Genomic DNA, 27,785 nt, shown 5'->3' on the forward strand with positions numbered 1-27,785 from the left:
ATGAGACACCAACAGAGGTGTTTAAGTAAGAGAATGATTTCGTTCCTGTTTTAGGATGTTCGCTTTGGCAGATGATTAGAATACGTGCTGACTTGATAGCCGCAACTGTCCTGATAAGAAAGTACGCCGGCCTGGCTGGGCGTGGTGGCTTACGCCTGTAATCCGAGGATTTTGGGAGGCCGAGGCGGGTGGATCACTTGATGTCAGGAGTTTGAGACCAGCCTGTCCAACATGGTGAAACCCCGTCTGTACTAAAAATACAATAATTAGCCGAGCATGATGGCATGTGCCTGTAATCCCAGCTACTCAGGAGGCTGAGGCACGAGAATCGCTTGAACCTGGAAGGCAGAGGTTGCAGTTACTTTCCCGACATTGCACCACTGCACTCCAGCCTTGGCGACAAGAGCGAAATTTTGTCTCAAAAAAGAAAGAAAGAAAGCACTCAGGCCTGACTGAGGACCACAGCAGTGGACATGGAGGGAGGAGGCTGGGGGTAGTTGAATTGGTATGATATGTCACTGAGTAAACGAAGGAAGGGACAGAAAGAGAACTCCAAAGTGTCAAAAGCCTGGACAACAGACAGAAAGCATCCTTGTCATATCATTTAAAGCACCTGTTGGGCCAAATAGGGAGCACCTTTCAGAATCCATGTGCACAAGATCTCAGCAATTCTACATCCAAGAATGTAACCTACATCCAAGAATGTACTGGAATTTAATTCCACATCCAAGAATCCCCATAGGTAGCAAAGATGTATATTTAAGGGTATTCTCTCAGCTTTGTTTTTATGTTAGGAGATTGGGAACAACCTAAATGCCCATCAGCTGGTGACTTGCTAGGTTAACTATTCACAAATGGAATACTAGGTAGCCTCCTAAAAGAGGAAAGCAATTCTACATATCCTGATACAGTGTGGTCACCAGATAGATGGCTAAGATACAAATAAAACAAACAAGTTGCAGTGTTAGAGTATGCTATGTATCACTCCTTTTTAAGGACAAAAAGAGGATATACTTTAACTTTTTAAGATACCAAAGTATTTATTTATTTAAAATTTTTTTTCACAGAATTGTTATAGCATGTAGAACCAAAAATTATTTACAAATGAAATTATTCAATGTCTGAGATTTGTGTCAAAATAATGGTATGGGGGTTTAGTGAGTAAGCATGTAGGTAGAACAAGATTGTCCATGAGCTGATAGTTGTTGAAGCTGGGTGATCACCTGGGTGTTTTATACTATTTGGGTGTTAAACTATTTTTTTTTTCTATTCTTGTGTATGTGTCAAATTTCCACTTAAGAAAATGGGGGAAAATGGTGTCAGCCCTCCATTCCAGCTGAACACACCATGTTAGTTCATGCCCCATCACACCACTCTTCTAGCCATCTGTCAATCTTCTCTGCCTGGCAAATTTCTACTCTTTCATCAGGACCCAGGATAATTATCACCTTCTCTGAGAGGGCTTTTCCAACCCCTATAGTCAGAAGCATTCTTTCTCTATGCTTGGGGCCCGCTGAGAAATGTCTCTAATCCTGTCGCAAATACATATTCCAGTGTCATTATCCATCTCCCTAGTAGACAGTGAACATTTCCATCAATGAGACAATGTCTCAACTATCTTCTTTCTGTCTCAACCCTTAACGCTGGCACTTAATAATTGTTTGTTAAATTCATGGGTCAGGTCTAGTGAAGACAATGATTACTGGTTTGGTTTGGTACATACTGACCTTGAGAAGTCAAAGGGATATAGGAGGAGAGAAAGTGAATGAGGAACTGATGTTACTGAGCCTGTGCTAGGAGACTGCTGGGGCAAGGAATAGAGTGAGGAGAAAGGAGGCAAGGCTCCTGCTGGCAAGGACCTCACTTTCATTTCAGCTGGGGAAGAGCATGGAAAGATGTCATTCTAGAGCATGGTAAGTGCCATGGATGAAATAGACAAGGCAAAACTTATTCCACTTCAGCAAAGCGAGTGTCAATATTCTACTTATGGATGAGTGGATGAACACATGTACAGATGAAATCACTTGTGCAAAGTTTACAGCTGTTAGTGCTGAACAGGAACAAGCCTTTGTCTGCCATCACGTGAGGCCATGCTTTTTCCTCTGCCCTTCACTGCCATTCGACATGCAGGTGACACTCTGGAGCTCGGACCGAACATTCAGATTTGGAGGTCATTCTACAGGAGACAGTTGAAATGAGGGCAGGGGAGAAGGTCTCCTAGAAACCACAAGAGAGGGAAAGTAACAGCAGCTGACTTTCACTGAGTACTTAGTACACTCCAGACCCCATACTAAGCATTTTTATTTTTTTGAGATGGAGTCTCACTCTGTTGCCCCGGCTGGAGTGCAGTGGTGCAATCTCGGCTCACTGCAACCTCCTCTTCTTGGGTTCAAGCGATTCTCCTGCCTCAGCCTCCCAAGTAGCTGGGACTACAGGTGTGGGCCACCACGCCCAGCTAATTTTTTGTATTTTTAGTAGAGACAGCATTTCATCGTGTTAGTCAGGATGGTCTTGATCTCCTGACCTCAGGATCTGCCCGCCTCAGTCTCCCAAAGTGCTGGGATTACAGGCATGAGCCACCGCACCTGGCCCATACTAAGCCTTTTACACTTTTAAAAGTAAAAGTGAAATCACTTTGCACAAGTGATTTCATCTGAACATGTGTTCATCCACTCATCCGTAAGTAGAATATTGACACTTGCTTTGCTGAAGTGGAATAAGTTTTGCCTTGTCAATTTATTTATTTATTTATTTATTTATTTATTTATTCTATTATATATTTATTTATTCCATATAACAACCCTCATTAAGTAGGAACTCTTTTTTGAGGGACAGGGTATTACTATGTTGCCCAGGCTAGTCTTGAACTTCTGGCCTGTGGTGTTCCTCCTGCCTTGGCCCCACAAAGTGCTGAGATTACAGGCTTCAGCCACCATGCCCAGTCTAAAGTAGGAACTCTTAACAGTCCCACATTTATAGCCTGGGAAAATGAAGCTTCGGAAGAATGAAGTCAACAGAGCAACAGAGGTCACACACCTCGCAAACAGCAGAGCCCAAATGTCTTACCATGCACTACCCTTTTGAGAAAGAAGACTGAAATCAGGAGCCTGGTAAGGAAATGGTGGAAACAGTGAAAGAGAACAAGATGCACTCTTTCATTTGTGAGATGAGAAACAGAAAAAAAGAAATGTCCTGAGAGCCCGAGAAAGACTGTTAGGAAAGCAACTGGGGCAAGTGTCAGAGTCCATGGAGAAACCCAGCAGGGAAACCTGAGGGTCATGGCAACTGGCCAACACGAGGCGATAAGGGACCTTTGACGGAGCTATTTTGGGTGGTGCTAACCTTCTTTGCTACAGGCTCACAACTGGAGCATCTGCTTGCTTCCTCTGACCTGCCCCCTGGACTCATGTTGTCATTCTTCTCACTCAACCTGTCTGCCTAGGGAAGAAGCCCTGGACTGTGTTTCCCCAATCTCAGCATTCCCAACCCTCCTGGCCCCCAACCCAGTACCTGCAGAGCTGACTCTAACCACCCAGTGCACCTCCCGCAGGCTGCAGCAGCCCCCATCGAGGCCACTCATTTACAGCACAGGCCCACACAGTCTGACAAAGGACAGCTGCAATCCTCTGTCAACTGCAGTCCTTTCCCAGGCACATGCTGGATTGGGAAACAGGTGGGAGAAAAGAACAGGTAAGAGGTTCCTGTGGGAGTGAGTTAGCCTGGCATTTACTGTGCCTCTTTGTGAAGAGCAGCCAACCTTTTCTGGCTTAATCAGACTTGCCTAGAGCACTTGAAAAGAGTAGCTCTGAAGTCCATGTGATTTTGCTTCCCCACCCCCACCCCAACCATGACTGATTGGAACTGGATAGATGTCTTCCTCAGGAGGAGGAGCCAAGGGCTGTTTCCTGTCCCTGGACTTTGGAATTGGGCCACCTAGTCAGTGAGTGGCCAAGAACCCAATGAGGCTGCCCCATGAAGGGAGCTGAGCTCAGTCAAAGAGATCCATGGCAGAGCACTAGGGTTAATAAAGGCCCACGAACTCTTGTTGCTGAAGGCTCTAGGGCTGCCCCATCCCTGCCCTTCCTGAGATTTGGTGGATCACCTCTTCCTGGGTTTCCACAAGTCCTCTCTCTCTCTCAATAACCTATTAAATTGGGGTGTGAGCGGATTCCTGTCCCTTGCATCCAAAGTCTCCTTAGCTATGATGGAGTTCTATAGGAATGAGAGCAAGGGGCAGGGGTCCAAGGGTAGGAGGTTCTAAGTTTAGGACTTTAGAAATAACATTGTTAAGTGTGTTGATGTCTAGGTCAGAATGGAGGTGATTCCTCCATTCTTTGGAGGACACTTGAGGTGTCCTTCTTTCTTCATCCACTATCTAGTCCCAGCAGCCGCACTCTTAGCTGTCAGTCCATCCCCATCTCCTCCAGCTCCTCCATGCTTCAACAGCACTTTAGAGAAGGCAGAGGGCCAGCATGTGGCTTTCTTGCCTTCCCTGAGCAAACAGCCCGAGAGAGAAGCTGGTGTTGATAGAGAGAGGCTCTCTTATTGCAAATTAGATAAGCCCAAATGTAAAAGCATATTCACATTTATCAAACATCTCATAGATGTGGCACCTATGGGATTTCAAAAAACCCTTCATAGATATTTGCCTCCCAAACCCACACAGCAGCCCCATGAGGTAGACGTCAGTTTCGTTCCCTTCTACGTGTGGGAACTGGAGGAATGTGACACGGAGAATGCAGAGTTGAGTCCACGGTGAGGCCTCCAGTCCGTCCTTCCCTTGAAGATGCTTGACCCGCAGCCGCGATGGGCAGAACCACCCGCATGACAGGCAGCAGAATTGACAGGTCAGAACAAACGAGGCCCCAGGACACAGCAGACACAGCGCTGGGCTGCTGCGAGCCTGGCTATTTCTGACTTGCCCTAGTTAGGGGCTCCCTTCCCAGGATCGTTTTATAATCACAAGGTTGTTTGATGTACGATGTGACATCCATAGGACGCTACTGAAAAAAGCCTTGGTTTTTTTCATACTTTTTCTGCCTTGCAGAAAAGGTGAGGTGAAGTTTTCAAACAGCCTGTGGTTGTAGCTTTCTTTCTATTATTGATGGCCATGTGTCCTGGCAACAGTTACAACTGCAACTCTGGGCAAAAAATAGGTTGGAAGACTGTTTCAACGTTTTCTATCAGGACAAGATCATACCGACACAGCTGAGGCCTGGGAAAATAAGACAAAATATCCTTGTCAATGAATTTATAAAAATGCAATGGTCTAGTAAATAATATTATATCCTTAAGATACAAAATTATTTAGCAATTGTTTTTAATATAGAGAACACTTACGGTGGCCAGGCGCGGTGACTCACGCCTGTAATCCCACCCAGCACTTTAAGAGGCCGAGGCGGGCGGATACTTGAGGCCAGGAGTTCAAGACCAGCCTGGCCAACATGGCTACACCCCGTCTCTACTAAAAATACAAAAATTAGCTGGGCATGGTAGTGCGTGTCTGTGGTTCCAGCTACTCAGGAGGCTAAGGCAGTACTAGAGCCCAGGAGGTGGAGGTTGCAGTGAGCTGAGATCACGCCATTGCACTCTAGCCTGGGTGACAGAATGAGACTCTGTCTCAGAAAAAAAAAGAAAGAAAATGCTTATGGTAAGTAAAACACCAAGGAGAAAGCAAGATATATGGCCAGGCACGGTGGTTCATGCTTGTAATCCCAGCACTTTGGGAGGCCAAGGCAGGTGGATCACCTGAGGCCAGGAGTTGGAGACCAGCCTGACCAACATGGTGAAACACTGTCTCTACTAAAAATACAAAAAATTAGCTGGGCGTGGTCACGTGTGCCTGTAATCCCAGCTACTTCGGAGGCTGAAGCAGGAGAATTGCTTGAACCCAGGAGGTGGAGGTTGCAGTGAGCCAAGATCGCACTACTACTGTACTCCAGCCTGGGTGACAGAGCGAGACTCCGTACCAAAAAAGAAAGAAAGATGTAAAATTGTATTTACCATATAACTTTAGCTTTAAAAACAATAAAAGAAAGGAAGATTATATAGAAATAACAATAAATATTAACAGTGGTTGCCTCTGAATAATGACAATATGGGTGATATTTTTCTGTTTCCTAACAATTTCTGTACTTTCTAGATTTTGTCAAATAAACATATATTGTCTGATATTCAGGGCAAAAAAAGTATTAAAAAGTTTTAGGATGTAATGACTATCCTCTTAGGAGAAACTTGTACTATTAAATGTTTTAAGGTACCCTAAACTTTCTTTTTTTGTTTTCTTTTTTTTTGAGACAGGGTCTCACTCTGTCACCCAGGCTGGAGTGCAGTGGTGCGATCTCGGCTCACCGCAACTTCCGCCTCCCAGGTACGAGCAATTTTCCTGCCTCAGCCTCCCGAGTAGCTGGGATTACAGGTGCACACCACCACTGCCCAGCTAATTTTTTATATTTTTGGTAGAGATGGGGTTTCACCACATTGGCCAGGCTGGTCTAGAACTCCTGACCTCAGGTGATCCGCCCACTTTGGCCTCCCAAGGTGCTGGGATTACAGGCATGAGCCACCGTGTTCAGTCTCTAAACTTTTAAGAAAAAGGAATTCACAAAGTACTAACTGCTCACATCATCCCCTGTCTCCCTCTCTGTCCACAGGTTAGATGCTAGGACTATATGGTAGACTGGCATTTGTCACAAAACATACATGTCAACACAGCTCTGTACTTAAGAAATAATAATTCTTTCTCTCCTTCTCGCCCTCTTTCTCTGTTTCTCTCTCTTTCTCTCCCCAGACATACATTGTTTATTTTTTCTGGCACAATTGAGAATAGATTGTTTACTCCTTAATGCTTCATTGTATATTTCCTAAGAACAAGGACATTTTCAGTGCCATTATCAAATTTAAGAAATTCAATATAATACTTTTGTACTGTCAAGGGTACAGTGGCTCCTGCCTGTAATCTCAGCAATTTGGGAGACCAAGGCGGGCGGATACTTGAGGCCAGGAGTTCAAGACCAGCCTGGCCAACATGGTGAAACTAAAAATACAAAAATATTTTTTTCTACTAAAAATACAAAATCACAAATACAAAAAATTAGCTGGGTGTGGTGGACATGCCTGTGGTCAAGGGAATAAAATGTTCCAATTTTCTGTACCTTTTTTTATACTAGGCTCTGTTTAATCAGCTTGCCAAATTATCCAAAGCTTTCTTTTCTACAACAAATTACCAGCTTACAAGCAGTGTGGTAGTTAGGGAAGAACTGTATAGTTCTAAGCATATAACAACATTATTTCCTTGGATTACTAGGCCATCTACCTTATCTACCTTTAAGTACATGCAGTATAATTTTCTTGGATTACTGGGCTATCTGTTTTTATTTTTAAAATTTTTTATTTAATTTTTTGTTTTTATTTTGAGATAGAATCTTGCTATGTTGCCCAGGCTGGACTTCAACTCCTGGGCTCAAGTGATCCTCTCACCTCAGCCTCCTGAGTAGTGGGATTACAGGCATGTACCATCAAATGCAGGTGGGCTGGGCCACTTGCTTCCTGTTTTGGGTTGTTTTTTTTTTTCTTTTTTTGTAGAGACAGGGTCTCCATACGTTGCCCAGGCTGGCTAGAACTCCTGAGCTGAAGCAATCCTCCCAGCTTGGCCTCCCAAAGTGCTGAGATTATAGGCTTGAGCCTATAACTACACTTGGCCTGGGCTACTTGTTTATAATAAAAACTATTTTTGGAAAACCCATCATGTCCCTCATTGTGAATAATAGAGTCTTATTAAAACATCAGACCAAGCAGATTGGACAGGATCCAGCAACATCTTTGGAAAACAGCGTTTTGTCAAACCGTACCCTCAGCTCACCTCTCCGGATGGGAAAGGGACCTTAACTTCATTCGGAGAATCCTGAGCTTGTACCTTGGGCCTATTAGAGATCCTGTAGAGAACATCAAGGAAATTGCAGCCACTTTATCCAGATCTTGATTAAATCTTGCAAGTAGACTCACTTGGTGATATTTCTGAAATGTGGTGGGTTCACTGGAAGGAAGAAGTAATACTGAAAAATGGATAAAGACTGCTAATGAGAGAAAGCAGTTTTGAAGCCTGCAAGTCACTGGTAAGCTGGTAACTGTTTCACCCCATAGCCTGCACCAGCTGACTTTTTTTTTTTTTTTTTCTGAGACAGGGTTCACACTGTTGCCCAGGCTGGAGTGTAGTAACCTCCCAAGAACTAGTCAACTTTGATGGGCAAAGTCTGCTGACTCCAAAGGGCTATGTAAGTGACCCAAAATGACATTAGAGAGGTATGATGCTAATGACTGCCTAGTACACACCAGATGATGTCCTTGTCTCTCGACTCATCTCTCCAACTCCCCAAAACATTCCGCAAGGGGGGCATTATTCTCCTCATTTAATAGACAGAAATAGATGCTTACAGAGATCAAGCTCCCCAGGTGACAGGCCTTATATGTAGCAGTGAAGAGATTCCAACCCACTTCTGGCTGAGTTCAAAGTTATGATCTTTCCATTAAACTGCATCCCTAGATGCCTAAGTATATCTTTAGCCAAACTAGATGCTAATTGAATTGCGCTGTAGCATGTATTTTTTTTAGTTCTCCCTCTCAAAATGAACCTTAAAAGAGGCAAATCCAGAGTCTGATACTGTTATCCAAGTGTATAGAGATGTTTTCTATAGGTGGAAAACCAAATTGAAGGTAAGGTATATCACTGGAGAGGTTCAGCTCAGTCACTGTCTTTCTGGGGAGGTGGAAGAACCACGGAGCCCCTGGCTTTGGGAACAGAAGGCTTGCTCTAGACATAAATCCTTTTTTTTTTTTTTTGAGATGGATTCTTGCTCTTGTTGCCCAGGCTGGAGTGCAGTGGTGTGATCTCGGTTCACTGCAACCTCTGCCTCCTGGGTTCAAGTGATCTTCCTGCCTCAGCCTCCCGAGTAGCTGGGATTACAGGCACCTGCCACCCCTCCTGGCTAATTTTTGTATTTTTAATGGAGACAGGGTTTCACCATATTGGCCAGGCTGGTCTTGAACTCCCGACCTCAGGTGATCCACCTGCCTCAGCCTCCCAAGGTGCTGGAATTACAGGCATGAGCCACCGAGCCTACCCAACATTAATCCTTACTTTGGGAATGGGGTAATCGTGACGAGGTATCTGTCACCCCGCTGGGATCATGTCTAAGTCCCATGGAGTACAGAAGTGCCACAAATAAAACTAATCTAAGAGGTGCCCAGATTTTGTTTTCTTAACACCATCTCTACTGAAAGAAACCAGGGCTCCTTGGAGAAATGGTTGATTCCATGGCTGGGGCAGGAAGCGTGCAAAGTGATCCTGGAAACCCGTGTGCCAGAAAGTTAGTAAGTGTTTTAAACAGTGATGGAAGCCGGGCACGGTGGCTCATGCCTATAATCCCAGCACTTTGGGAGGCTGAGTCAGGCAGATCACAAGGTCAAGAGATCGAGATCATCCTGGCCAACATGGTGAAAACCCATCTGTACTAAAAATATAAAAATTAGCTGGGCATGGTGGCTCGCGCTTGTAGTCTCAGCTACTCAGGAGGCTGAGGCAGGAGATTCGCTTGAACCCAGGAGGTGGAGCTTGCAGTGAGCTGAGATCAGGCCACTACACTCCAGCCTGGTGACAGGGCAAGACTCTGTCTCAAAAAAAAAAAAAAAGATGTAAATGTTCAAAAGACACAGAATCATCTCACACCCATCCAGATGGTTAATATCAAAATCATAGAACATAACAAATATCGGTGAGGATGTGGAGAAACTGGATCCTGTATGCACCATCAGTGGGATTGGAAAATTGTGCAACCATTAAGGAAAACAGTATAGTGGTGTCTCAAAAAATTAAAAAGAGAACTAAAATATGATCCAGAAACTCCACTTCTGGATACAAGTCCAAAAAAATTGAAAGCAGAGTCTCAGACATTTGCACACCCATGTTCATAGCAGCACTAGTCACAATAGCCAAGAGGAGGAGGCAACCCAAGTGTTCATTGGTGGAAGAATAAACAAAATGTGGTATATGCATACGATCAAATATTACTCAGCCTTAAAAATGAAGGAAAGCAGCCAGGCGCGGTGGCTCACACCTGTAATCCCAGCACTTTGGGAAGCCGAGGCGGGCAGATCATGAAGTCAGGAGTTTGAGACCAGCCTGGCCAGCACGGTGAAACCCCGTCTCTACTAAAAATACAAAAAATTATCTGGGCATGGTGGCATGTGCCTGTAGTCCCAGCTACTCAGGAGGCTGAGGCAGGAGAATCACTTGAACCTGGGAGGAGGAGGTTGCAGTGAGCCGAGATGTTTTGATGTATGTATACAATGTGGGATAATTAAATCAGCATATTCATTTATTGTTTAAATCCTTTATCGCAAACAAGGGTAACTTTTGTATTACATGTTTAATCAAAAGAAGTAAGGAGGAGAGGAACAAAGGGAGAAAGAGAGGGAAAGAGGGAGGAAAGGAAGGAAAAAGGGAGGAAGCAAAGAAAGGAAGAAGAGAAGGAGGGAAGGAAAGAAAACCCTTGCACCAATCCCATTTGTAAATACCCTGGGAGATCAAGAACCAGGGAAGCAACTAAGCAATAGTTCCCCTTATATCTTTTATAGAACAAGGAAAAGCATAGATCTATAAATAAGAAAGTAGGTGGATTTGTGATTTAATTTCTCTGAGCAAAAAGGGAAATAGCGCACTGCAAACAATTGTAACTCAACTTACTGATTGATTTTGGATTCTGTGGTGTTTCCAGCTTTGTCTCTCAATTTGATGGTAATGTCCCCTCTTCTTACATTCTTGTTCCATGTTATAATATCCACAAAGTAATGATACACTGCAAAACAGAGAGAGAACACGGTAAGAGAGAGATACTACCAACTGATCCCCTGAAGGGCTGGTTCCTAAAAACTGAACCTCCCTAATCACTGAGTCTCTTCTTCTCTTTCTCTCTGGTTTCTCTGCAAAGATCCAGGGCAGAAGTTTCTAATATTCCCTTCTCTTCTCTTTGGTAAAGATGGCATGAGTGATAGCAGAGTTCACTGGTTTCCAGTCACCATGGTCAGGCATCATCGTTGAACCAGTGTTTCCAGGTATTGTGAAGTCTTAGGGCTTATGGCTGAGTGTGGTTCACGTCAATTGCTGCCCATTTTAGACTCAACCAACTAAGGGGCCATTCGGAGACCCTCCAGGGCTGAGACGGTTTTCCACAATTTGGGCCAAGTCCACCAGCCTACCCAGCCTTCCTCATCCTTCTCCCAATCATGCTATACCACCTGCACTCTCTGCACTGTGAAGGCTCCTGGGCCTTCACCCACCTGGGCACGCTTACTTTGCCAGCTCTGTGAATCCACCTTTTAGGTTTCAGCTTAATGTCATTCCTCCAGAAGGCTTTTCCTGACCCCCAGACTAAGTCAGGTCTCCTTTCTTGAAGTTCCTGCCATACTCTGGACTCTCCCCATTATTATTCAGCACACTTTCCTGTATTTACAAAATGCAAGAAAGGATGATAATAAAAATAAAGTGGCATTCCCTAACCAGCAGACTCAGAGAAAAAAAAAAGTGGTGAATATGTGGGTACATCTATACAAATGTTACCTGAATAATGTCTTATGGGTTTTTTTTAAAAAAAAAGATAAAATTAAAACACACTACAACAGGAACTAATCAGGGAGATGACAGTCCCACAAAGGAATAAGGTCAGTCCTGGATTTGCCATTTTATGGCCCAAGTTGCTCAGGGGCTTGCCCCATACAGACCAGGTAGGTGCCAAATCCTGGGCTGCCACACATGGCTCCAAAGAAAGAGGGAAACCCAGTGATCTGCAGGCTTTTTTTTTTTTTAAAGAATCTCTCTGTGTTGCCCAGGCTGGAGTGCAGTGGTGTAATCTCGGTTCACGGCAACCTCTGTCTCCTGGGTTCAAGCAATTCTCCAGCCTCAGCCTTCTGAGTAGCTGGGATTACAGGCAAGCACCACCACGCCCGGCTAATTTTTATATTTTGTTTTTGGGGTTTTTGTATTTTTAGTAGAGATGGGGTTTCACCATGTTGGCCAGGCTGGTCTCGAACTCCTGGCCTCAAGTGATCCGCCCGCCTTGGCCTCCCAAAATGCTGGGAATGCAGGCATGAGCCACCATGCTTAGCCTCCAGGCTCTTTTAAAAGAGTTGCTCACACCTGGCATGGAAGTTCACACCTGTAATCCCAGCGCTAAGGCAGGAGGATTGCTTGAGCCCAAGAGTTCAAGACCAGCCTATGCAACATAGTGAGATTCTGTCTCTAAAAGAAACAAAAAAAAACAGTTAGCTGGGCATGGTGGCACATGCCCGAAGTCCCAGCTACTTGGGAGGCTGAGGCAGGAGGATTGCTTGAGTCCACGAGGTTGAGGCTGCAGTGCCCCATTATTGTGCCACTGCACTCCAGCCTGGGTGACAGAACAAGACCCTGTCTCAAAAAAAAAAAAATTAACATAGGCTGGGCATGGTGGCTGATGCCTGTAATCCCAGCGCTTTGAGAGGCCAAGGCAGGCAGATCACCTGAGGTCAGGAGTTTGAGACCAGCCTGGCCAACATGGCAAAACCCCGTCTCTACTAAAAATACAAAAATTAGCCAGGCATGGTGATGCACACCTGTAGTCTCAGGTACTCGGAATCCTGAGGCAGGAGGATCGCGTGAACCCAGGAGGCAGAGGTTGCAGTGAGCTGAGATTGCGCCACTGAACTTCAACTTGGGTGACAGAGTGAGACCCTGTCTCAAAAAAAATAAATAAAATGAAATAAAATAGTTGTTCCCAAGGAAAGTGAAAATGGGTACAAGACTGTAGGAAAAACACATCTGCCCAAGGAAATTCTAGTTGCTTCCCAAGGCGTCTAATCATTGGCTGCCCCCTTTAATTCTCATCTGGAATACTCAACCTCTCGAGGCCTTTGGGTCATCATGTTTGCTTTAGAGCTGGAACTGACCTGTAGATGTGGCTGACACCTGATTTTTCCTAGTCTCAATTTTATGTCTTTTGGGGAATCAAGCAATTTTCTGGAAGATCTTAGTGATTAGAATGATCATCCAGTGAAACTAACAACTCTGATTTGTTGAGATTTTATTAAATTAATATTTTTAAATGGCATCAGATTAAACCTAATATCCCAGAAGACAGGCATTATTACCCCCATTTGACCAGTCAGGACATTGAGACTCAGAGAAGTCAAATGACTTCACCACGGTCCCACAGCTATTATGTGGTAGACTCAGGAGTCAACCGAGGCCCTTCCAGCTCCAAAGTTGATGCTTCATCATGGCCCTTATTTGCCAAGAAGTAGCCAGGAAGCTGAGACTCAGCCATCCCCAAAATGAGAGTTAGGCAAATCCAACAACCACATTCACCACTCACTGCAGAATGGGCTCTCCTCAGCTGTGTCAAAGAATGCCTTCGTCATTGGAGGATCTTTCCCCCTTAGATGGTCTTTCCAATTATCAGCATAATAGCCTATGAAACAAGTTTAAAAAATTGTAAGATTAATATGTATTATATAAACGTAAAAGCAACTGAGGTAGCAAGAACATTGAGTTTGACTGTATCCACCACTTCTGAGAGAAACTCCCTCTCACCTCCATCCCCCATGGTGAGGGCCTGCAGGGTGACCCATCTTGCTGGCCGACCCTGTCCCTAAGAGCTGAAGGGCAACAGGACCCTCCGGTTTTCCCCCTTTACTGGTTCTCAGTAGCAGGGTGGAGAGGTGTGGGGTGTGGCACACACTGGTGTGGACTAAAAATAACACTGACATTTTTCAGTAATATATTCATTTTCTAGATTAAAACAGATTCAAGTTCATACCTAAAATAGCATCACCCTTGAAAAGCAATATGCTTTCTTGAAGAACTACAATGGGGCCCCTAAATTGCATAGACCTGGGCTTGCCACATGACTGACTGTGTCACTAAGCAGGTGAGTGTCCTCCTTCGTTTTTGCTGTCCAGAGGGCCCTCTTTCTCTCCTCTGTCCCTAGCCCTAGAGAATGGCCTTCACATTCTGCTTTAATTGATCCAGGGTAGGACCCAGGCATCAGTATTGTGTTAAAACTCCTTAGGTGATTCTAAAGTACAATCAAGGTCGAGAACCCCTTGTCTATACCATGCCCTGTTGTTAACTTGGATTTTTCCTTTTGGAAAAAAAATAGAAAATCCTCATGACCATCCAGTTTCAAAGTCCTAACCACCTAGAATATCTGTGCTAATCCCTAGCGAATATCCAAGCAGCCTCCACAATATCTATTACCTCACTCCACCTGCTGTACGTGCACACAAGAGCCAGAATGTAGAGTGAGGGCATTTACATAGACATGAGTCTGTGAAAAAGTTCACTTGTCAGGAGGGTCTCTGGGCTCATTGTGGACCCTCTCCCAGCAGAGAGGTTGTAGGCACAGAAAGGGTATTCCTGTCCCCACAGGAGCAGGCTATGTAGAGTGACTGTACCCTGGGTAAGCTTGGAAACTCTTCTGTAACCTTCTTTTCCATGCTAGAATAGAGGGTCCAGGGAGGCTGTACTGCCTTCTGGATGGAATACTCTACAGTGGCTTTTCTTTTCTTTTTTCTTTCTTTTGTTTGTTTGTTTGCTTTTTGAGACGGAGTTTCACTCTTGTTGCCCAGGCTGGAGTGCAATGGCGCAGTCTCAGCTCACTGTATCCTCCGTCTCCCGGGTTCAAGTGATTCTCCTGCCTCAGCCTCCCAAGTAGCTGGGATTACAGGCGCCCGCCACCATGCCCAGCTAATTTTTTTGTATTTTTAGTAGAGATGAGGTATCACCATGTTGGCCTGGCTGGTCTCAAACTCCTGACCTTGTGATTTGCCCACCTCAGCCTCCCAAAGTGCTGGGATTACAGGCGTGAGCTACCATGCCCAGTCTACATTGCTTTCTAACACTGTTTATTAGTAGGAGACTAGAGTAGTTCAAAGAACAAATTGGCTAGAAAAAGCTGACTAGAAAAAAAAAGTCTATTTTTAAAATTTTTTTCTTTTTAAGAAAATTTTTTTTAAATTTTAACCTTTTATTTATTTATTTTTGGAGACAGGGTCTTGCTCTGTGACCCAGGCTGGAGTGCAGTGGCATGATCTCAGTTGACTGCAGCCTCAACCTCCTGGGCTCAAGTGATCCTCCCACCTAAGCCTCCTCTTGAGTAGCTGGGACTACAGGCACGCACCACCACACCCGGCTACTTTTTGTATTTTTGTAGAGACAGGGTTTCACCATTTTGCCCCGGCTGGTCTCAAACTCTTGACCTCAAGTGATCCAGCCGCTTTAACCTCCCAAAGTGCTGGGATTACAGGCATAAGCCACTGTGCCCAGCAGAAAAACAAGTTTTTAATACAATTATGGGGCCAGTTTTTACATGATAAAGTGGTTCTGGGATTCATACCAAAAATTAGTTCTTTGTGAATCAGAGAGGAAACTGCTGGTTGGACTTACCCAGAAGGGGACAGGACTCTTTTTGTGACGTGCCGCAGCTGACACACTTGCCATTCCTATAATCCTGGTAGGAGTCACAGGGATACGCAGTGATGGTGCAGCTCTCTCTCAGGGAAGACAGGTACAGGTATACAGACCTCTGGTGGTCACATTTAAAATACTGAAATCCTTGGTTGTAAAAGAAGTGATGAAAGAGTAGAGCGGTTGAAGCATTTAGTAATACTATATCACATATTCTATACACACACAATTTCTCATCTGGCCCTGCGCTCTTTCAGTGTATTTTATTTCATTTAATCTTTATAAAATCCCATAGATAAGAATTCATGCTGGCAAGTGGGAGGAGAAAAGATGAAATCAAATTAAGGTTGTGGCAAGAATTAGAGCAAATATGCTTTGGTGAAAGACCCAGGGCCAGGTGCAGTGGCTCCCGCCTGTAATCCCAGCACTTTAGGAGGCCGAAGCAGGTGGATCGCCTGAGGTCAGGAGTTCGAAACCAGCCTGGCCAACATGGGGAAACCCCGTCTCTACTAAAAATACAAAAATTCGCTGGGTGTGGTGGCGGGCACCTGTAGTCCCAACTACTCAGGAGGCTAAGGCAGGGAGAATGGCTTGAACCTGGGAGGCGGAGGTTGCAGTGAGCCGAGATTGCGCCATTGCACTCCAGCCTGGGCAACAGAGTGACACTCCATCTCAAAAAAAAAAAGACCTTGATTGCTCACGTAGCAATCGAGGTATCTTTCACTGTCATCCAATGCTTGATCCATAGATTGCCTGCATCAAAATCGTGCTTGTTAAAATACAGAGTTCAGGTCCACCCTCAAATATTTCTAATTCAGAGGAGGCGCAGGCATCAGTATTTTAACAAACACTGTCCCCTGTCTTCCATGCGGTCCTGAAGCATGTAAGTTTGAAAGCCCCTGGTCTAACATTGCAGGGCTACTTCAGACTACAAAGTTGCTGTGTCTGCTCATCAAGCTGACATGGTGAGGGTGTTTGGGTCCAAGGCCAACTTTCCCCAGGTCATGGAGAATCAGAAGGAATTACCAAAATCGTTATCATAAAAGTAAATTGCTGGCTGGGCATGGTGGCTCACGCCTATAATCCCAGCACTTTGGGAGGCTGAGATGGGCGGATCATGAGGTCAGGAGTTCAAGACCAGCCTGACCAACATGGTGAAACCCCGTCTCTACTAAAAATACAAAAATTAGCCGGGCATGGTGGCGTGCCTGTAATCCCAGCTACTTGGGAGGCTGAGGCAGGAGAATCGCTTGAACCTGGAAGGCGGAGGTTGCAGTGAGCCGAGATCGAGCCACTGCACTCCAGCCTGGGCGATAGAGCAAGACTCCATCCCAAAAAAAAAAGAAAAAAAAAAGAAAATTGCAAATCATTAACTAATTCCTCTTCATTCTGCCTTTTCATATAATATATTCACTTAGAGAAAGGTTGAAAAATGCAAACAACTAGCTTCAGTCATGGAGCTCTCTCACTCCCCTGCCACATTTATTATGGGAATTTTCAAACCAGGCACAAAAATTGAGAGAAGGATATAAAGAACCCTCATGCCCATATCATCCCCGCTCCAGTAATTGAGTAATTATCAAAATTCTCCCATTCTTATTTCACTTACTCTCCAGCATTGTGGCATTTAAAAACCAATCTTTCACTGTTAAATATCACTATTAGATCTAATCAAGTACTAGCTTCTATCTTTTTTTTTTTTTTTTGAGATGGAGTCTCGCTCTGTTGCCCAGGCTGGAGTGCAGTGGCGTGATCCCGGCTCACTGCAACCTCTGCCTCCTGGGTTCAAGCAATTCTCCTGTCTCAGCCTCCCGAGTAGGTGAGATTATAGGCTCGTACCACCACTTCCGGCTAATTTTGTATTTTTAGTAGATACAGGGTTTCACCATGTTACCCAGCCTGGTCTTGAACTCCTGACCTCAGGTGATCTGCCCACCTCAGCCTCCTAAAGTGCTGGGACTTCAGGCATGAGCCACCATACCCGACTGAGTGCTAGCTTCTATCTTGAATAGAATAACTTTGACTCTGCTTTTCTCAATGTACGGACTTTACCTATTTAGTTCACCATGATAGTTGAACTATTATGCTGTTCTGAACTGTTATACTATACCAAACTGTTCTCCTTTAGTTCCAGATCCTAACACAGTGCCAGACACATGGCAAATTAATAGGTATTTGTTGGACGAATGAATAAATGCAACCTCTAGTGGGTTCTGCTGTTTGCTGAAACCCCTCTGCTTTATTTCTGCTCGAGGGTTTAACTGGAAGTCTGGTTCTTATGAGCTTCCTCGGTCTGGTACTGTTCAGTGCCAGTAATCCCAACAACTGCCAAAAACTCAAGAGCAAGAGTCATTCGGATTCCTGCCACATTTTTCATTCATGTCAAAGGCAACGGGGCCTGGCACTGCACAGAAACCAGGCAGGCAATCAAGAGAGACATGGCGGACACCTGCCAGATGTTGAGGGTCATTGGAAAATACAACTGCTCAGTAGTTCCAAAATGCTAGTAAGTTCCAAAAAGTCCAGTAGTTCCATTTCTGGACTAGTGCTGGTTTATGACAATGTGTTCACGAGTCTGTAGTAGAGTATGGGAACCACACAGATGGACAGTGACTATTTCATTAAGCTAACTGCAATTAATGTAAAGTTCTGCATGCTCTGGATTTATGTCCTTTCTTTTGTTGGGTGTATGTGTTAAAATGCCCTTTATTTTATGGAAATAATGGTGATGATAGATGTATTTTTGTGGTTTAGCATTTTTTCCTAACTCAGCAAATTAAGTATCCCAAATTTGTTTTCAAATATTTTAAAACCAGAAATGTATATATTGTACTTATAACTGCTGAAATAGAACAATCAGAAACACTATCGACAGCCAGGAATGGTTGTTTGTGCTGGGCCCCTGTTGACTTCAGTAAGGATGACACCAGGTTCAAAAGGCTAAAGAAGATACCTAGAGCCAGTGAACAAGACCTAAAGCTTATTGGAGGAACTTACATACAGGGACAGTCCAGTGACAACAGGCCGGACATGAGAACTGCAACCACTTGTAAAAAGCATGCAGTTTTTACAGCATCTTCACTTAGCACCCTCACCCTACCCAGCAACCTCCACATGGCAACCCTCATTACTGAAGTGTTGTTGTCAGCTGTGTCTGCCGTAAGGGTCATTCTCAGGGTATGCTGACATTATTGCTGTCAGGTGTAGCTCACACCTGTAATCCTAACACTTTGGGAGGCCAAGGCAGGAGGATCGCAAAGAAGGAAGAGAAAGGAAGGAAGGAAGGGAGGGGAAGGAAGGAAGGAAGAAGGAAAGGGAAGGGAAAGGAAAGAAGGAAGGAAGGGAAAGGAAAGAAGGAAGGAAGGAAAAGGAAGGAAGGAGGGAAGGAAGGAAGGAAAAGGAAGGAAGGAGGGAAGGAAGGAAGGGAAAGGAAGGAAGGAAGAGAGAGGAAGAAAGGAAGGAAGGGAATGAGGGAAGGAAGGAAACGAGAGAGAGAAAAAAGAAAGAAGGGAGGGAGAGAGAGAGAAAGAAAGAAGGAAAAGAAAGAAGGAAAAGAAAGAGAAAGAAAGAAAAAAGAAAGAAAGAAGGAAAAGAAGGAAAAGAAAGAAAGAAAGAAAGAAAGAAAGGTGGCCGTCATATTCTGTCAGTCAGCTCACTTTTATGCTGCCCTCTAACTCCCCATTTATGTTTTTGAGTTTTTTCTCATTGTAAAAGTCATATAAAATTATTTGAAAAACACAAAATGATAGGAAATAGTGATGCAAAAACACCTAAAAATCTGATATCAACAGATTGCCAGTAATAATTACTTGGAGCATTTACTTTTAGTCTTTTTATCTATATTTACATCTGTACAAATACAGATTCAAAAAATAAATTGGCATATTATATAGTTTTGTCTTTTTCACTTATCACACTAAGAATTTTTATTACTCTCTGAAAATGTGACTTTTAAGAATTACATTTTTTGTGAGCATACCATAATTCATTTAATAATTTTTGTAAGCTGGCCATTTAAATTATTTCAAAAGCTCTAATTATTATAAATAATGTATGTTGAACATCTTTGCACTCTAATTCTTGTCTACATTTTCCATTATTTCTCTAGGAGCACTTTCCAGGTGTGGAATTTCTAGATCAAAGACATACCTTTTCAAGAGAGAGAAATAATTCATAATAGCTTTCAAACATGTGGCTATAGTTTTAAAAGTAGTATATTTGAGTTATAATTTATAATTTATATTTATACTACCTGTATCTTCTCAGGAGGTTTGTTTTCTATTAAAAATTACTACACGTAGAATAATGTCAGATTTTAAAGATATGCCTTTTTCTTTTCTTTTTTGAGACAGGTCTCACTCTGTTGCCTAGGTTAGAGTGCAGTGGCATGATCACGGCTCACTGCAACCTCTACTTCCCAGGTTCAAGCAATCCTCCCACCTCAGCCTTCTGAGTAGCTGAGCCCACAAGCATGCCACAATACCCAGCTAATTTTGTTTTTATTTTTTGTAGAGATGGCATCTCCCCTCTGTTGCCCAGGCTGGTCTTGAACTCCTGGGCTCAAGCAATCTTCCCACCTTGGCCTCCCAAAGTGCTGGGATTACAGGTATGCACCACTGCACCTGGCCAAAATATGCCTTTTTTTTTATTTTTATTTTTTTGAGATGGAGTATCACTCTTGTTGCCCAGGCTGGAGTGCAGTGGCGCGAACTCGGCTCACCGCAACCTCTGTCTCCCAGGTTCAAGAGATTCTCTTGCCTCAGCCTCCCGAGTAGCTGGGACTACAGGCATGTGTCACCACACCTGGATAATTTTTTGTATGTAATAGAGATGGGGTTTCACTATGTTGGCCAGGCTCGTCTCAAACTCCTGACCTCAGGTGATCCACCCGCCTCGGCCTCCCAAAGTGCTGGGATTACAGGCATGAGCCACCATGCACAGCCTCCAAATATGCCTTTTTATACCACTATTTTACAAAATATAAAGGCTTACCTCCCAATATTGTTTTGGGGCAGCCAGGTTGATCCAATCCTCCATTTGGGTAGAAGTCTATGTTTCCTAATGGCTCCTTGTAGCCCAGTGCTAAAAGAGAACACATTCTGCTTTTATACTCCTTTGAATTTTTCCTATCTCACAGCTCATTTGCCTGCCGGGTATAAGCAGGAATTGTATTATTATTGTTGTTATATCATTATTGTTATACCTATGTAAGAGTTTTGCCCAAAGTCACCTAGCTAGTTAGTTAGAAGGCAATGATTTCCAACTAGGTTAACTGTGAAGATGGTAAGGAATTTACTTCCAATATTTCTAACAACCTAAGGGAGTTTAGTCACTCATCCACTGCAAGGCTAATAAAATGATACATTTCTTCTCTTTTTTTTTTTTTTTTTTTTTTGAGATGGAGTCTTGCTCTGTCGCCCAGGCTGGAGTGCAATGATGCGATCTCTGCTCACTGCAACCTCCACCTCCTGGGTTCAAGCGATTTTCCTGCCTCAGCCTCCCAAGTAGCTGGAATTACAGGCATGTGCCACCATGACCAGCTAACTTTTTGTGTTTTTAGTAGAGACGGGGTTTCACCGTGTTGTCCAGGCTGGTCTTAAACTCCTGACCTCGCGATCTGCCCGCCTCGGCCTCCCAAAGCGCTGGTATTACAGGCATGAGCCACTGCGCCCGGCCCCATATCTTCCTTATATTTTGCTGCAACCCTTTAATTGCCTGGTGCTTCTGAGCCTCTGTTTGCATTTGTATAAATGATAAATTTAAAAATTAAAAAAAGATGGCTGGGAACGGTGGCTCACACCTGTAATCCCAGCACTTTGGGAGGCCAAGGCGGGTGGATCACCTGACCTCGGGAGTTTGACACCAGCCTGGCCAACATAGTGAAACCCTGTCTCTAGTAAAAGTACAAAAATTAGCTGGGAATGGTGGTGAGTGCCTGTAATCCCAGCTACTTGGGAGGCTGGGGCAGGAGAACTGCTTGAACCCAGGAGGCAGATGTTGCAGTGAGCCAAGATCACGCCACTGCACTCCAGCCTGGGTGGCAGGAGTGAAACTCTGTCTCAAAATAAAATAAAATAAAATGAAATAAAAATAAAGACAGCAATGGCCAAGAAGATCTGCAGAGAGCCAGAGAGCTGTAGGTGCATCAGAGTGACTCTGTGTGGAGAGATTTAACACCTGCAGCTCAAGAAAATAAAAAGAACCAACAACACTAGGAAATCATGCATGCAAACCCAGTCGCACATAGGAAAACACTTATCTTCATGTTGAAAAAATTAGCTTGTCCTTCACTGAGCATGATGATTCCTTTAAAAATATGCCGGGCGCGGTGGCTCACGCCTGTAACCCCAGCACTTTGGGAGGCCGAGGCGGGCGGATCACAAGGTCAGGAGATAGAGACCATCCTGGCTAACATGGTGAAACCCCGTCTCTACTAAAAATACAAAAAATTAGCCAGGCGTGGCGGCGTGTGCCTATAATCCCAGCTACTCGGGAGACTGAGGCGGGAGGATGGCGAGAACCTGGGAGGCAGAGCTTGCCGTGAGTCGAGATTGCGCCACTGCACTCCAGCCTGGGTGACAGAGCGAGACTCTGTCTCAAAAAAATTAAAAAAATAAAAATATGAAGAGACCGTGGGATAATCATCCACGCTCAAGCAGAAGGTCCTGGGTGCCTACATTAAACCAGCTTCCCTTCAATATTTCGGTGGATTTGGAACCCTGTCTGGAAAAAAAAGTTAGAATCTAGAGGAACCTGATCTGCTCCTACATGATGATCTCTCCCCAGGGGACACTCTTTAGGAGCCTGGCGGTGTCACTGGCCCACAAGGAAAGGAGCGTTACCATCAGTGTCGGAATGGATGACATCAACAAACTGCGCATCACTGGGATCTAATCTGTCTTGGTGAGGTTTCCCGTTGAATAAAGGGCCTGCAGGGTCGAGGCCTGGAAGGAAAACAGAGTCACTTGGCAGCCCCACACCATGAGTCACCTGCAGCCGGGCCTTTGATCCTTCTGGATGAGAGTGGCTCCCAGGCTGCAGGGCACCCTCAGGTGGGTGAGCGCTCACACTCCCGTCCCACTTGGCCAGGACTCCTTTCCATGGCTCTGCTGCTTGTTCCCACAATGGAGACGGTTACCCTGGCTGTGCCCCTGAGAATGGCATCCAGACTCCATCAGAGGCATGTGTCATGCAGAGCTCAACAGTAGGGAACGTACACGTGTATGAGGTTCAAGGGGTGGGGATAAACGGGCGGTCCCCAGGAAAAAAGCACCAAAGGGCGCATTAAAGAGAAAAGAGCAGCCTGGGCGCAGTGGCTCACATCTGTAATCCCAGCACTTTGGGAGGCCGAGGCGGGCAGATCATGAGGTCAAGAGATCAAGACCATCCTGGCCAACATGGTGAAATCCCGTCTCTACAAAAATACAAAAAAATTAGCTGGGTGTGGTGGTGTGTGCCTGTAGTCCTAGCTACTCGGGAGTCTGAGGCAGGAGGATCGCTTGAACCCGGGAGGCAGAGGTTACAGTGAGCCAAGATCATTCCAGCCTGGCGGCAGAGCAAGGCTCTGTCTCAAAGAAGAAAGAAAGAAAGAAAGAGAGAGAGAGAGAGAGAGAGAGAAAGAAAGAAAGAAAGAAAGAAAGAAAGAAAGCAGATGCTATACTCATCTTTATCCCACTTTAGATGACCGAGAAACCTCACTCAGCCCTTCCTTTTTGTTGTTAATAAATAAAGAACTTCCACTCTTATTCATATATGCTAGCCCATTTGATCCATGTTGCAAACCTGTGAGGGAGGCAGGGTAGCTATTATTATTTTCCAGATGAATGAACTGTGATTCAGAAAGATCAAGAGCCTTGATCAGAACACAGCCTCTTAATGCAACCACTTCTATCTGTTGAACTCTTGGTTTCACTGCCCTGAGTTTAGCAAGCTCGGCAGGAGAGGGCGAAACTCACTGGTCAGGCCAGGTATCAGGCTAGGTATTGAAGAGGGAAACCAAGTGGGTGTCAATCCCTGCAGAATTAACCTGCTCTATAAATGCCTAAACCGGTTTCTCACCCTTGGTCAATGTTATTTGGGTGTTCCTCACTATCACTACGAAGCAGCTGGAAAAACAGGAGAGAAGCTCCTATGGTGTTGTAACCACAAAATAAAGATTAAACAACAACAAGAAAAAGCTGGGTGTGGTGGCTGACCACTGTAATCCCAGCACTTTGGGAGGCCGAGGTGGGTGGATCACGAGGACAGGAGATTGAGACCATCCTGGCTAACATGGTGAAACCCCGTATCTATTAAAAATACCAAAAAAAAAAAAAAAAAAAATTAGCTGGGCGTGGTGGCACGCGCCTGTAGTCCCAGCTACTTGGGAGGCTAAGGCAGGAGAATTGTTTGAACTGGGGAGGCAGAGGTTGCAGTGAGCCAAGATCGTGCCACTGCACTCCAGCCTGGGTGACAGAGTGAGACTCCGTCTCAAAAAAAAAGAAAAAGAAAGAAAAAAGGAAAAAAAAAAATCAGCAGCTCCAAAAGGTCTGGTTTACCAGATCCCTACCTGGAGTGAAGAAGGCTTCAAGGGAAGTCTCCCTTGAAGTTTTTGTCTATGAATGTCATTTTATATCTCCTATCCCCTGGTGTTACATATAAAATGCAAGAGTGTCTTCGCCTTTATTTCCTAAGTTCTAGCCTTTTTCTTTTTCTTTTTCTTTTTTTTTTTTTTTTATTTGTGGGGGTAGGGGAGGAGAGCCAGTTGTAGGGGCACTTGCTATGTTGCCCAGGCTGGTCTCAAACTCCTGGACTCAAGCAGTCCTCCCGCCTCAGCTTCCCAAAAGGCCGGGATGACAGGTGTGAGCCACCACACCTAGCCTACCTGGTTCTAGCTTTAATCCCTCCATTTCAGCTGGTTGCAGTGGCTTACATCTATAATCCTAGAGTTTGGGAGGCCAAGGCGGGAGGATTGCTTGAGACCAGGAGTTCGAGACCAGCCTGGGCAACATACGGAGACCATGTCTCTACAAAAAAATTAAAAGTTTGTTGGGTGTGGTGGCTCATGCTTGTAATCTTAGCTACTCCGGAGACTGAGACAGAAGGATCACTTGAGCCCAGAAGTTCCAGGTTGCGGTGAGCCATGATTGTGCCATTGCCCTCCAGCCCAGGCGACAGACCAAGCAAGAGAGAGAGAGAGAGAAAGAAAAGAAAGAAAGAAAGAAAGAGAGAGAGAGAGGGAGGGAGGGAGAAAATAAGTAGTGCCTGGCACAGTGGCATGTGCCTGTAGTCCCTGTAGTCCTAGCTACTTGAGGTGGTGGGGAGATGGAGAGAAAGCTGAGCTGAGAGGATGGCTTGAGGCTGGGAGTTTGAGGCTGCAGTGTGCTGTGATTGCACCACTGCACTCCAGCCTGGGTGGCAAAGTAAGACCCTGTCTCAAAAATAAATAAATAAATAGGTTGGGCACAGTGGCTCATGTCTGTAATCCCAGAACTTTGGGAGGCTGAGGTGGTTGGATCACCTGAGGTCAGGAGTTTGAGACCAGCCTGGCCAACATGATGAAACTCCATCTCTACTAAAAATACAAAATTAGCCAGGCGTGGTGGCAGGCACCTGTAGTCCCAGCTACTCGGGAGGCTGAGGCATGAGAATCTCTTGAACCTAGGAGGCGGAGGTTGCAATAAGCCGAGATTGTGCCACTGTACTCCAGCCTGGGCGACAGAGTGAGACTCGGTCTCAAAGAATAATAATAATAATTAATTAATTAAAAAAATACAAAAATTAGCTGGGTGCGGTAGCAGGAGCCTGTAATCCCAGCTACTTGGGAGGCTGAGGCACGATAATTGCTTGAATCTGGGAGGCAGAGATTGCAGTAAGCCAAGATCGTGACAGTGTAATACAGCCTGGGTGACAGAGTGAGACTGTGTCTCAAAAAAACAAAAATAAATAAATAAAATTAACAGAGCTTCAGTTTCAGAGCTCTAGATTCATGATGAATAAAACATCTGAACCAGGGCAATTTTCAGAGTGATAAGGATGCTATTAATAAGCCTGGGAGTTTGAGGCTGCAGTGAGTTGTGATTGCACCACTGCATTCCAGCCTGGGTAACAAAGTAAGACCCTGTCTCAAAAATAAATAAATAAATAAAATTAATGGTGAGAGCCTCAGTTTATAGCAACCTCCAGATTCATGATGAATAAAACATCTGAAGCAGGACAGTTTTCAGAGTGATAACGGTGCTATTAATAATTACACCAAGACAAAGGTACAAACTGAGACTGTCACAGGCAGGCTTGGACTTGGGATTTCCTTAGTGATAAGCCATAGCAAATGATTAGCTTCCAGTGTCAGAAAAAAATTATAGTAAAAGCTGCATACTACGTGTGAGCAGATAGATACGGAGCCCCAAACCTAGCGCTAACCAGCTGTGTGCCCTTAGGCAGGTTACTTTACTTCTCTGAATCTCAGTTCCTTTAACTTATAAAATGGAGGTAGAATTAATAGCTACTTCAGAAGACTCATAAGGTCAGGTGCGGTGGCTCATGTCTGTAATCCCAGCACTTTGGGAGGCTGAAGCAGGCAGATCGCTTGAACACAGGAGTTCAAGACCAGCCTGGGCAACATGGCGAAACTCCATCTCTAGAAAAAATTCAAAAATTAGCCAGGCATGGTGGTGCACGCCGGTAGTCCCAGCTGCTTGAGAGGCTGAGATGGGAGCCTCAGAGGTGATCACCTGAGCCCGGGGAGCATCAGGCTGCAGTGAGCCATGATCATGCCACTACACTCCAGCCTGGGCGACAGAGTAAGACTCTGTCTCAAAAAAAAAAAAAAAAAGAAGAAGACTTATAAAAGGACTCCTAAGGCCAGCTGGTGGCTCACACCTGTAATCCCAGCACTATGGGGGGCCAACGCAGGAGGATTGCTTGAGCCCAGGAGTCCAAGGCCAACCTGGGCAACAACATGAGATCCCATCGCTAAATTTAAAAAATTAAAATAAATAGATGGCTCCTGAATCTAAATCCAGAACATTCTGAGATTATTGTGGAATACAAACAGAATGTAAAAAGTGAGAATTTCCTTTTTTGTTGTTTTGTTTTGGTTTTTGTTTACTGTTTTTTTGAGACAGAATCTCACTCTGTCACCCAGGCTTGAGTGCAGTGGCACGATCATAGCTCACTGCATCCTCAAGCTCCTAGACTCAAGCGATTCTTCTGCGTTGGCCTCCCAAAGTGCTGGGATTACAGGCATGAGCCACTGCACCCAGCCAAAGAGCTTTTTCTTATTGCTCTAAGATCACCAGAAAAATGTTCAGATAAGAATCCTTGGCTTTTATTGCAGCCTTAACTGGTGTGAGAATTTGATGAAAATTCTGGACCCCTCCCCAGGACAGACACCCAACATTTTGCATGCAACTTCACGGCCTCTTACTTCCATACCCCAGATCAACATAAACTCTTGAAGGAAGTGCTGTCCAACAGGAATACAACATGAGGCCGGGCACAGTGGCTCATACCTGTAATCCCAGCACTTTGGGAGGCTGAAGTGAGAGGATTGCTTGAGCCCAGGAGTTCAAGACCAGCCTGGGCAACATGGTAAGACTCTATCTCTACAAAAAAATTAAAAATTAAGCAGGTGTGGTGGCACACACCTGTAGTCCCAGCTACTTAAGAGGCTGAGTGGAGGATTGCTTGTGCCTGGGGGGTTGCGGCTGCAGTGAGCTGCATGCCAGCCTGGGCAACACAGTGAGACCCTGTCAAAAAAAAAAAAAAAAAAGGCTATGTGCAGTGGCTCATGCCTGTAATCCCAGCACTTTGGGAGGCCGAGATGGATGGATCACCTGAGGTCAGGAGTTCAAGACAAGCCTGGCCAACATGGCGAAACCCTGTCTCTACTAAAAATACAAAAATTAGCCAAGAGTGGTGGCGCATGCCTGTAATCCCAGCTCCGGAGGAGGCTGAGGCAGGAGAATCGCTTGAACCTGGGAGGTGGAGGTTGCAGTGAGCCGAGATTGTACCACTGCACTCCAGCCTGGGTGACAGAGTGAGACTCTTTCTCAAAAATAAATAAATAATAAAATAAAATAAAATTTAAATTAAAAATAAAATTAAAAACTTGCGGCCCTAAAAGTTTACCTCCTAAATGTAGTTTTAATCATTTACCTCTCCCCTTTTTCCATCCACTTCTACCTTTTCAGTTTCCGTAGATTTAAAATAGCCATCTAGGTATGAGGATGGATTCTGGGAAAGGAGAAATGGGAGAGGCTTTGAGACTCTGAAAGAGAGAGCCGCTGTGGAAAGCTACTAAGCCCGAGGC

At 44.8% G+C, this 27,785-nt stretch overlaps 1 protein-coding gene and 1 long non-coding RNA gene across 3 annotated transcripts in view; one reads left to right on the forward strand and one right to left on the reverse strand.

Moving 5' to 3' along the window:
* Window positions 1-22,419, forward strand: part of LOC129532479 (uncharacterized) — a 23,334-nt gene extending 915 nt beyond the window's left edge. The window contains exons 2-4 of the long non-coding RNA XR_008678252.2: window positions 55-6,370; window positions 8,184-8,273; window positions 22,280-22,419. This is a non-coding gene — a long non-coding RNA (uncharacterized lncRNA). The remainder of the gene's footprint in view (window positions 1-54; window positions 6,371-8,183; window positions 8,274-22,279) is intronic.
* Window positions 4,569-27,785, reverse strand: part of LIPH (lipase H) — a 50,652-nt gene continuing 27,435 nt past the window's right edge. Inside the window, exons 6-12 of one of the 2 annotated variants that reach the window (XM_055382031.2) lie at window positions 22,336-22,437; window positions 20,486-20,575; window positions 15,473-15,640; window positions 13,401-13,496; window positions 10,742-10,853; window positions 7,862-8,035; window positions 4,569-5,215 (exon numbers count right to left, since the gene is read on the reverse strand). In XM_055382031.2, coding sequence (XP_055238006.2) covers window positions 5,128-5,215; window positions 7,862-8,035; window positions 10,742-10,853; window positions 13,401-13,496; window positions 15,473-15,640; window positions 20,486-20,575; window positions 22,336-22,437 — 830 coding nt within the window. In that variant the 3' untranslated portion in view covers window positions 4,569-5,127. The remainder of the gene's footprint in view (window positions 5,216-7,861; window positions 8,036-10,741; window positions 10,854-13,400; window positions 13,497-15,472; window positions 15,641-20,485; window positions 20,576-22,335; window positions 22,438-27,785) is intronic. The other variant, XM_004038149.4, reaches the window with a different exon arrangement.

The sequence above is a fragment of the Gorilla gorilla genome, chromosome 2, assembly GCF_029281585.2.
Source record: "Gorilla gorilla gorilla isolate KB3781 chromosome 2, NHGRI_mGorGor1-v2.1_pri, whole genome shotgun sequence".
NCBI lineage: Eukaryota > Metazoa > Chordata > Mammalia > Primates > Hominidae > Gorilla > Gorilla gorilla.